This window comes from Rattus norvegicus, chromosome 3, assembly GCF_021556685.1.
Source record: "Rattus norvegicus strain SHRSP/BbbUtx chromosome 3, alternate assembly SHRSP_T2T, whole genome shotgun sequence".
In the NCBI taxonomy this organism is placed as follows: Eukaryota; Metazoa; Chordata; class Mammalia; order Rodentia; family Muridae; genus Rattus; species Rattus norvegicus.
The window spans coordinates 24,717,165-24,729,262 of record NC_141536.1 but is presented as its reverse complement, the minus strand read 5'-3'; the positions used below and the strand labels follow the sequence as shown (position 1 = coordinate 24,729,262).

The following is a 12,098-nucleotide window of genomic DNA, read 5'->3' as shown; positions in this document are numbered from 1 at the left end:
TTCACATTTTACAGATTGTATACAGTGGGAAAGAGCTGAACCATCCTTTTGGCCTGTCACATCATGGGAATTATGTATTCTGGACAGATTACATGAATGGTTCAATTTTTCAACTCGATTTGGTGAGCAGGGAGGTGACGTTGCTGAGGCACGAAAGAGCACCCCTGTTTGGGCTTCAGATTTATGATCCACGGAAACAACAAGGTATTAAACATTACTAACGCTTCAGTTTTACAACACAAAGCTCCATTTTGACAACGTTGATGGTTTGATAAGCATTGCCTACTCACTCTAGGAACATTCAAATCTTAGTGCTTGCTAATGTAAATATATTTCTTATTTTCCCATTTATTTAGTTAGTTATTCAATGTGCATCTCAATTTCTACCCCTTCTCCTAATAGCCCCCCTCTCCCACAGCTCCTCTCCCACTTCCTCCTTCTCTTCTCCTCTGAGAAGGGGGAGCCTCCCCAGGTATCACGCTATTCTGGCACATCAAGTCTCTGTAGGACTAGAGACACCCTCTACCACTGAGGCCAGACAAGGTAGAAGAATTAGGGGAGTAGGATCAACAGACAGGCAACACATTCAGGGACAGACCCTGCTCCAGTTGTTGGGGACCCACATGAAAACCAAGCTGTACATCTGTTACTTGTATGTTTAAGGGCCTAGGTCCAATCCATGCTTGCTCTTTGGTTGGTGGTTCAGTCTCTTGGAAGCACCCAAGGGTCCAGGTCAATTGACTTTGTTGGTCTTTCTGTGGAGTGCCTCAATCCTTCCCCCAATTCTTCCACAAGACTCTCCTAGCGCTATCAAATGTTTAGCTGTTGATCTCTGCATTGGCTTTCCATTGGCTAATGAGCGGACGGACCCTCTCCGAGGAGAGTTATTTTGGGATCCTGTCTGCAAGCATCGCAGAGTAACATTAATAGTGTGAGATTGGTTCTTGCTCGTGATGTAAGTTTCACTTTGGGCCAGGAATTGGTTGGCTATTTCCTCAGTTTCTGCTCCATCTTTGTCCCTACACATCTTCGAGGCAGGTTTTGTAGGTTTGGTTGCTGTCATAATCTGTTCAGTGGGAGTTCCACCTGGCTGCAGGAGATGGCCGCTTCAGGCTCCATATCCTCCACTGTTAAGAGTCTTAGCTAGAGTTATCCCCATAGACTCCCTTGGGTCTCCTCTCCAGTCCCAGGTCTCTGACTAGTCCAAGAGATGCTCCTTGTCCCCCTGCCCACCATCGATTTCTTTTCTGTTCCCTGAACTCTCTACACCAGATTCCTATGCCCATTCCCTTCTACATCGCCTTTCCTACCCTTTTGTCTACTATGACTATTTTATTTCCACTTTTTTTTTCTTTATTAACTTGAGTATTATTTACATTTCGATTGTTATTCCCTTTCCCGGTTTCCAAGCCAACATCCCTTCAACCCCTCCCCCTCCCCTTCTATATGGGTGTTCCACTTCTAAGGGGGATTCAAGCATCATTGCTCGGGCTTTTCTTCTTACTTAGCTTCTTTGGGTCTGTGGACTCTAGCATTGTTCTCCGGAACTTTAAGGCTGATATCCATTTATAAGTGAAAACATACCATGAATGTCTTTTGGTCACCCAGGATGATATTTTCTTGTTCCAAACATTTGTCTGAAACAGTAGCCTAGGTAAAGAACTTAAAGGGATTTTGTTCAAGGGAAATGGAGGATTTTCCCAAACTTTTGTTTTCCCTTCAGAAATGTTCTTTCTTATTTAAAACAAATCATCAAAGAATATTGAATATAGGAAGAAAAACTTTCTTCCACTGAAAGGATAACTTGAATAATTGAAGAAAAGAGATGAATTACACATACAGACTTTATTGACAGTTCTGCTGCAGCACTGTCTAATTAGGCCCCACAGTTAAAGAATGTGTAACAGTTAAGTGGAAAAGCCTACCTCAGTCATCACATCTTTTTAAAATCAGGTAATATTGTTACGTTTTATCTTCATGGGTTATTAATATTAATTATTCCACCACAATTACCATGACCCATAACTTTGATACCAAATACTGAGAACAGTTTAGTAAACTATGTTGTAGACGTTTTATAACCTTTAAATCAGTGCTAGTCCTTTTAATGTAAATATCGTAATAAATATTTAATGACCATACATTACAATAAATTTAAAATGAATGAAATCACATCCTCGATTTTCTGATACATATGTTGTCAGCAGAGAATTGTGTAGCGACAAAGTCTTGGAAGGTATTCACAGTAAGGTCGTCATCTTAAACAGTGCCCCTCCTTCTTGAGCCTCAGGTTTCCTACTTTATTAAAAGTTCTATATCAACAGGCAAAGGAAGTGCAGGAAATGGTAAATAGTAATAACTAATTGTTGATTAAACTGTCTTTAAAACAATATTGATATTATCTGGAGTATAATGTAGACAAGAAGTGAATAAGAGAAAATTGCCTGAAAGGGAAATTCTCTCCTAGCATTAATACCAATCTCAAAACCTGAGGCATACATTTAGTTTGCCTGTGGAACTGGAAGTGTTCCTTTCTTCATCCCCATCCCTGCCTCCTTCTGCCTCCTCCTTCCTCCCCTTCCTCTCAAGAATGAACACAGGCTTTTATTCTTGGGAGGCTACAGCTCTCTTATTCTGCCCCTTGCCCCTTCCTCCTCTTTAGAAACTGTTATTCTTAACTGTCATTTCTTAACTCCCTTTTGCCAGAATTTATTTTTACAGTCTTCAAAGACTTTAGTGCTCCAGTTGTTTTAGAAAGTTTGCTATTAAATTCAAAATATTATGGGAAAAATACCTCATTGCAGTTTAAAATGGACTGACCTTTGATCTATTTCAAAATTTGAAACCATAAAATATTCCATGTAGAATATTAGGTTAGAAATATAACCTTCAATAAATTTCCGTGAGGATCAAAAAATTATTTGTTACATTAAAAATAAATATTATAAGACCTAGTACATGTGAAAAATTCACAATATTCTGCTACATCGTCTTACTCAGGCAAAGTTATTTTAATGTTATCTCTCTATGCATGCAAATATTTGAAGTAATGGTTTATCATGTGCAACCAACCATGTGAATCAAACAGTGGAATGTAACTGGTGTTTGGAAAATACCATTACTATACAATTAATCTCTACTACCATTGAATAATAATTATTTTTTAAAAGTTTTTCTTTCACCCATTGTTTTAGTTAGAGTTTTGCTGCTGTGAACAGATAACATGACCAATGAAACTTTTTTTTTATCTTTATTAACTTGAATATTTCTTATTTACAATTTGATTGTTATTCCTCTTCCCGGTTTCCAGACCAACATCCTCCTAACCCCTACTCCTCCCCTTCTATATGGACTTCCCCTCCCCATCCTCCTCCCATTACCACCCTCCCCCGAAAAATCACGTTCACTAGGTGTTCAGTCTTGGCAGGACCCAGGGCTTCCCCTTCCACTGGTGATCTTACTAGGATATTCATTGCTACCTATGAGGTTGGAGCCCAGGGTCAGTCAATGTAAATAGTCTTTGGGTAGTGGCTTAGTCCCTGGAAGCTCTAGGACCAACGCAACTCTTATAAGGACAACATTTAATTGGAGCTGGCTTACAGGTTCAGCCCATTATCATCAAGGCAGGACATTGCAACATTCAGGCAGGCGTGGTGCAGGGGGAGCCTAGAGTTCTACATCTTTAAGGCTGATAGCAGAATACACAAATACAGACAGCTAGCATGAAAGTATTTTGGCCACAACTACAGTGACACACCTACTCCAACAGGACTACACCTTCTAATAATGCCACTCCCTGGGCCATGCATATACAAACCATCACACCCATATAATTCAAGAGATCTTAATTACTAAGCTTAGCATCAATGCTCATTTAGAAATGATTGTGTTCTGTGTTATTTAGAAAATGTGTTCAGCCCAACTGATGATCCTCAACTTAGGTAAAACAGTCAATTAGATTCAGTTTTTGGCCTAATCTTCCACATCTAATTTTTGCTTGTACTATACTAATCTCTGAAGACACTGTACAGTATGGAAAGAATTCCTAGTTGTTACTGCTTGGACTCAAGTCAATATTTGTAGATTTTAGACAATCTGCAGGAACATAGACATTGTATTTAATCTTTAATTATATTGATCAATACAAGATAATTACAAAGTAAAAAGAATTAAATTTTTTAGGTAAGGACAGCTTACCCTAAGATGGTATAATTTTCTCCCAATTTTCTTTTCTGCTTTTGAACAGTTGACTATAAGATGATATTTAAGTTTTAAAATACATAATTAGTGAGTATAGTATTTGGCTATATTTGTCCTAATATTATTCTTCTTATAACTTTAAAAATATTTTATTATGTGTATGGCTGTTTTGCCTGCATGGATGACTATACATTAATTTCATACCTGGTGGCTGAGGAGATCAGAAAAAATATGTTAGATCTCCTGGGATTGGAGTTGGTTGTAAGCTGTTATGTGGGTGCTGGCCTTCAAAACTGGCTCTTTGGCAAAAGCAGCCTATGGTCTTTGCTGATCAATCTCTTCAACCCATATTAGCCTTCATCTAAAAAGTAAAATGTAGCAACTGTGACATCTGTCTGGCTTTCTTGTTTTCTTTTCTCTCTTATCCTTATCAATTTTAAAAATATAGGCCATGAGCACATACGTGTGTGTGTGTATGTGTGTGTGTGTGTGTGTGTGTGTGTGTGTGTGTGTGTGTGTGTGTGGTATGTATGCGCATGAGTGCTGGGTGGGTGGAAGGTAGGTCCAGCCCGTGAATACTCTTTGGTTTGTGGTTCAGTCTCTGTCCTGTCCAAGAGTCCAGAACAGTTGACTTTGTTGGTTTTTCTGTGGAATTCCTATCACATCAGGGCCCTCAATCCTTCCCCCAACTCTTCCATTAGAGTTCCAAGGTTCCATCCATGGTTTGCCTGTGGGTCTCTGCATCACTCTGAGTCAGTTACTGAGTGGAGCCTCTCAGAGGACAGCCTTGCTAGACTACTGTTTTGAACACATAATAGACTATCATTAATAGTGTCAGAGATTGGTGCTTGTCCATGGGATGGGTCTCTAGTTGGGCTGGTTACTGCTTGACTATTCCCTCAAGACTCTGCATCATCCCCTGTGACCTGTATTTCTAATATACAGGATAAATTCTGGGTTGACACTTTTGTAGATGAGTTGGTGTCTCTATCTGGGGTTCCTGTCTGGTTACAGAAGGTGACTTCTTCAGGTTCCATATCCCCAAAATAGTGAGTCACAGCTAAGGTCACTCCCATAGATTCTTGGGTGCCTCCCTTGTCCCAGGTCTCTGTCTCATCCTGGAAATGTCCCCCACTTCCTCACTGATGTCAGTTATAGATTTTCATTAATTTTCATGATCTCTCCTTTCATTTCCTGTTACCCACACCTGATCCTGAGCTACCCATTGTCTTTCCAATTCCCCCCTCACTCTTAGTTCCCTCTTTATTTCCCTTTCAAACTGAGATTGAAACTTTCTTTCTTGGGCCTTCCCTTTGGTAAGCTCTCTTGTGTCTGTGGAGTATAACACAGTACCTATATTTTATGGCTAATATCCACTAATAAGTAGTACTTACCATGTGTGTCCTTTTGGGCATTGGTAACATTGCTCAGGATGATATCCTCAAGTCTCATTCTTTTGCCTGCAAAATCCATGATGTCTTTATGTTTAATAGCTGAATAGTATTCCATTGAGTAGATGTACCAAATTTTTAAATTCATTTTTCAGTTGAGTGACATCTAGGTTATTTCAAGTTGCTGCCTATTATGAATAAAATTGAAATCAACATAGTTGAGCAAGTATCCCTCTGTTATAGTGGGGTATCTTCTGCATTATGCCCAGGAGAAGTATAGCTGGATCTTGAGGTAGAACTAATCCTAGTGTTCCGAGAAACCACCACAGTGATTTCCAAAGTTCTTTTGTAAAGTTTACACTTCCATTGGCAATGGAGGAGTGTTCCCTTGTTCCACATCCTCACCAGCAACTTAGCTATCACTTGAGTGTTTGAACTTAGGCATTCTAAAAAGTGTAGGATGGACTTCGGAAATTTCTCTCTTTCTTGGCCTTTGGAGATTTCCCTGCTGAGATTCTTTGTTTAGCTCTATATAGGAACAGAGAGGTTGATCAACGGAATCACCTGGGACACCTAGGAACACTTTGTTTTTGACAAAGGAGGTAAAACCATACAATGGGGAAAAAAGCATCTTCTAAAAATGGTGCTGGTCTCACTGAATTTCTGCATCCAGAATATAAAAAATCCAATTTTTAATTGTGTTATTTGAATTGTAAAGGTCTATGTTCTTGAGATTTTTAAATAAATTTTGTATACTATCCCTCGAAGTTATTGGGTTGTTTAACATCCTTTTCTATTCCATAGGGTACTGTTTTGTCCTATTAATAGTGTTCTTAGCCTTAAAGAATCCTTTCAGTTTCATGAGGTCTCATTTATCAATTGTTGATCTTAGAGCCTGAACCATTGGTATTCTGTTCATGAATTGTCTCCTGTACCAGTGAGTTCAAAGCTCTTACTCACTTTCTATTCTACTAGATTTAGTATGTCTGGGTTTACATTGAGGTCTTTTATCCACCTAAACTTGAACTTTGTGCAGGGTGATAGATATGGATCTATTTGTATTGTTCTGGATGCAAAAATTCAGTTAGACCGGCTCCATTTTTGAAGATGCTTTCTCTTTTCCATTTTATGATTTTATGTTCTTGTCAAAATTTAAGTGTCCATAAGTGTGTCAGGGTTTTCAATTTGATTCTGTTGATCAACCTGTCTGTTCTTATACAAATACCGTGCAATACTGCTTCGTGTTACAGATTGAAGCCAGGGATGGTGATACCTCCAGAACTTCTTCATTGTTTTGCTATCCTTTGTTGTTGTTCTTTTTGTTGTTCTTGCTCTTGTTTGTCTATTTTTACATATGAAGTCAAGAATTGCACTGTCAAGGTCTGTAAAAAATTGTTTTTGCAATTTGGATGGGAATAGTATTGAATATGTAAATTGCTTTTCATAAAGTGGTCATTTTTATTTTTTTATTTTTTTTTTATTTTTTTTTTTATTAACTTGAGTATTTCTTATATACATTTCGAGTGTTATTCCCTTTCCCGGTTTCCGGGCAAACATCCCCCTCCCCCCTCCCCTTCCTTATGGGTGTTCCCCTCCCAACCCTTCCCCCATTGCCGCCCTCCCCCCATAGTCTAGTTCACTGGGGGTTCAGTCTTAGCAGGACCCAGGGCTTCCCCTTCCACTGGTGCTCTTACTAGGATATTCATTGCTACCTATGGGGTCAGAGTCCAGGGTCAGTCCATGTATAGTCTTTAGGTAGTGGCTTAGTCCCTGGAAGCTCTGGTTGCTTGGCATTGTTGTACTTTTGGGGTCTCGAGCCCCTTCAAGCTCTTCCAGTTCTTTCTCTGATTCCTTCAATAGGGGACCTATTCTCAGTTCAGTGGTCATTTTTAATATGTTCATCCTACCAATCTTTGAGCTTTAGAGTGCAGTAATCCACCATATAAACAATCTGAAAGAACAAAAATAATCACATCATCAACTCATTAGAAGCTGAAAAATTCTTTGACAAAGTCTATCACCTTTTCATGTTAAGAATCTTAGAGAGATCAGGGAAACAATGTCCATACCTAAAATAATAAACACAATATACAGTAAGCCAATTGCCAACATCAAGCTAAATGGAGACAAATTTAAAAGAATTCCACTAAAATCAGGGATAAGAAAAGCCTGTCCATTTTCTACTTATCTATTCAATATAGTTCTAAAAACTCTAGACAGAGCAATAAGACAACTAAAGAAGACCAAGAGGATATAAATTGGAAAAGAATGAAATGTATTACTCTTTGCAGATGATTTGACAGCATACATAAGTGAACACAAAAATTCTACCAGAGACCTCCTACAGCTGATAAACCTGCTCAGCAAAGTAGATGGATACAAAATTAACTATAAAAAATAGTCAGTAGCCCTCCTTTATACAAATGAAAAATAAGCTGAGAAAGAAATTAGAGAAACAATGCTCTTACAATAGCCGTGAATAATATCAAACATTGAGGTGTAACTCTAACCAATTAAGTCATAGACCTGTATGACAAGAACTTCAAGTCACTGAGGAAAGGAATGGAGGGAGATATGAGAAGATTGAAAGACTTACTTTGGTTTGATTTTATTTTGTTTTATTTTGTTTCTTAAGTTATACTACACAGCTGGGCTATCTGTTATATTGAGATATATTGGATTCAACATAAGCCTGTGATTAAAAGCATGAATCATTAGACCAGGTTAGAACATGTGATTGATTCCTTACTTTCTAAAGTAGTAATTGTTGTTATGTTTGATAAATTTTATTGTTTATTCTGAAATAGGATCTCTTATAACCCACTTGGTCTGTAAATTCACTTTGCAGCTGGTATTGACTTTGAACTTTTAATCTTCCTGCCTATACCTGCAAAGTACTGGGATTAAGTGCACCTTTAAGTTTGGATGGAATTCCTTTTAATTTTTCATTGTAGTTACACCAATACTAATGTTTTTATTTGCATTGGTTCCATGTAAGGTTCTACTTGACTCCCTTTGTAGATTTCAGGAATCAAAATCCTTTAGTCATATCTCAATAGCTCTTTCATTCCTTAGGTATCAGTGCCTAGCTGATGTGTATATGTGGGTGCAAGTCACCGTTTTCTGGATTTTGTAAATGGGAAGTTTATACCAGGGTCACAATTACATTTTTTCTCTTCCAAAATTCTCCATTATTAGATAATTATCACAGAGAAAACTAAGAAATTTTATCTACATCCTTCTATTTTATTTTTCTTTTTACATAGCTCCCTAGAATCGCCTCTCTCTCTCTCTCTCTCTCTCTCTCTCTCTCTCCCTCCCTCCCTCCCTCCCTCCCTCTCTCTCTCTCTCTCTCTCTCTCTCTCTCTCTCTCTCTCTGTGTGTGTGTGTGTGTGTGTGTGTGTGTGTCCTTATGGTCCTTATTTGATGTTTAAAACAAACACAATGTCCAGAATATCTTCTAACTTAACTAAAATAGTACCCCACCACAAATGAAAGCAAAATCTAAACATCGATATTTCTACATATGTGGGACAGGTACTTGTAAATTGAGGTATGATAGAAAGAAAATGCTTGGAGCAGAGACTGGAGATGAGCATAACTTGGGATCTATCACACGGGCAGGCATCAAACCCCGACACTAATCATGTTGTGCTTGCAGACAGGAGCCTAGACTGACTGTGAGAAGGTCTACCAGCAGCTGACTGAGACAGATGCAGATACTTACAACCAACCATTTGACTGAGGTTGAGGACCCTGTATGGAAGACTTAGGGAAAGGATTGAAGGGGGTGAAGGGGCTGGCTATTCCACAGAAAGAACAACAGTATTATCTAACTCAGACACCTCAGAGCTGCCAGAGACTAAGACACAAATCAAATAGCAAACATGGGCTGGTCCGTTGCCTCCAGCACACTCATAGCAGAGGACTGCCTTGCCTGGCCTCAGTGGGAGAGGATGAGCTTAATCCTGGAGAGATTTAACACCCTAGGGATCAGGAAGCTTCAGGGGGATGAGATGGTGGGTCAGTGCCTGTGGTGTAAGGTAAGGTTGGTGGGTGGCAATAGGTGTGTGGGTAGGGGAGCACCATCTCAGAGGCAAAGGGAGGGGGAATGTGGTGAAACATTTTGGAAGGGTGGACCAGAAAGGGGAGCAACTTTTGGAATGGCAAACAAAATAATTCAATAAAAAGGAATAATTACATTCTGCAAATAATTTTAGGGAATATTTTTAAGGTCATATTTCAAAAAGACCCACTATCACATGAGCTCTAATGAGAATATGTTGTTAAAATGAAACTGAAAAACATACTGGATGAGTAAAATAAGTTCTAGGTCCTTACAATGAGATATGTGAAGTTATTCATGTTAATTTAGCTTTGGGATTTCTATTATGGCAGTGCAAATACTAATTCTTTCTTTTCAGAGTATTGTATTCAAATAAGAGTAATATTTTAAACTTTACATAATGATAATTTATTTCGGAATATAGAAAAACCATTCAATGAGAGCAATTGTCATGTCATTCATTTCTAGATTAAGCATATATCTTGAAAAATACGTAACAAGATGCATTATAATCAAGTTTCTTATTTCTTATTGATTCAGTTATATTTGCCACAAAGTATTGTAAAATCATCCCAATTTTACAAATTTTGGATGCTATCAAATTTTAAATATGACATTTAGTGATGTACATGTTGTGAACGCAGAAAGGGTTCCCTAATGTCCAGTAAGGTTTTACATATTTACCTCCTATTCATGGAATATATATGAAAGACACATAAAAGATTTCTACATTATCTTCTAGAAAAAACATGAGATATTTTCCATTATCCTCTGAGTTTAGAATTTAAGGCCATTGCTTGTATTGTTTGCTACGTTATATATAAATTAAATGTACTTTCCAGAAAATAAAGATAATTGATAATAAACTCTAGGCTATTTCTCCGATCTCAGATACATAAGATAATATGTAGGATTTCTTACTATTCAATTCCACTGTGGAGGGATGACTCCACTACAATGCTCTCCATGGTAATCCAACCCCTCTGGCATATAGTGTGATAGCCCCGTCTGTGGCTTCAGTTACAGAGTATTAGCACTTATACACTATCAATTTTAATTCTTTATTATTTATGGCCTCAGGAACTAAGTATCCTAAATTAATAAAACATTTTATTTATTGATTATATTGAAAATTGAAGCGTGCTTAAGGTTACCTATAATTGTATGGCCAATGGTACTCTAGGGGATTAATATTTCTCTGTGTAAAGATGGATGCAAAGAAAGCTCAGCAACCCTCTTCTCTCTTCCCTCCATTCCTCTGTCCCTGTCTCTGTCTGTCTGTCTGTCTGTCTGTCTGTCTGTCTGTCTGTCTATCTATCTATCTATCTACCTACCTACCTACCTATCTATCTATCTATCTATCTATCTATCTATCTATCTATCTATCTATCTATCTATCTATCTATCTATCTGTTTCTCTTTCTTTCCTCACTGTCATTCTTTAGTCTTTGTTCTTCTTGGACTTGTTCTGTTATCAAGAGTGCCCCGAAACTCACAGCAATCCTCTTACTTCAGCCTCTTGAAAGTCACATTTAGAGACAAGAACCATGTGGCCTGGCCTAATACATTTTCTCACTTGCTTGTCCAAGTTGAAGGAATTGATGATATCAAATTTGTGATTGTCTAAAGTTACTGTGTTTTAGCTACATTTTTAAAAAATCATATTTCAAGGCTCTTCAAATATGTCTGTGGGTATCTTCTACAATTCACCATGGGCTCCTGACATATGTTCTTGAATTCTTGTATAAATATCATCTCCTGTGCTCCATCAGTGACTCTGTTCCCTAAGTCTCTAGTCCAGCACTTCTGTCTTGATGCTGTGAATTTTCTTGGTATTGCATTCTTCCTGGTGTCCTCTGCACACTAACATGCAGGGTACTCACCCACTCCACTAGAGAACTAATCAAATCCCACGTGCTTGCCTGATCAATGGTGACCTCCATCTACATTTCCAGCGACATACTTTACTTTTCAAAGAACTCAGGCCACCATGCTATGATCATAATCTGGGCAACTATACATGACAGACAATAAAAGCTACTTCTCTCCTTGCTCCTAGTCCCTAGAAAATTACTAACTAGTACACAATCCTCCTGCAACAAGCAAAACATACTCCTCATATGTAGCATAGCAACATCTATTTTCAACTGTTTTTGAAAGCTACTTCTATTCAGCCAGAATATTGACTATAAGCACAAAGGTATGTGTATATACATATAAACATTTCCATTCATTTATTTATCCCCATTTGTATTTCAATGAAAGAAAAGCATTCCTGAAACTAGTTTTGGCAGTATATGCCTGTAATTCTATCAGTTGGAGAGTAGACAGTAAAACAAGGACAGAGCATTAAGAGGTAGCCTTGGTTTCATAACCTTAAAAATAAACCATATTTTAGATGTTGCATAACCATCAGCTATGTGACAGTTTCCTTTCTCTTT

The 12,098-nt window shown here is 38.0% G+C and overlaps 1 protein-coding gene across 2 annotated transcripts in view; it reads left to right on the top strand.

Moving 5' to 3' along the window:
* Lrp1b (LDL receptor related protein 1B) overlaps positions 1-12,098 on the top strand; it is a 2,085,328-nt gene that overhangs the window by 1,224,079 nt on the left and 849,151 nt on the right. For both annotated transcript variants that reach the window (XM_087654909.1, XM_087654910.1), the window contains exon 14: positions 15-204. In XM_087654909.1, the coding sequence (XP_087511035.1) occupies positions 15-204 (190 nt within the window). The remainder of the gene's footprint in view (positions 1-14; positions 205-12,098) is intronic.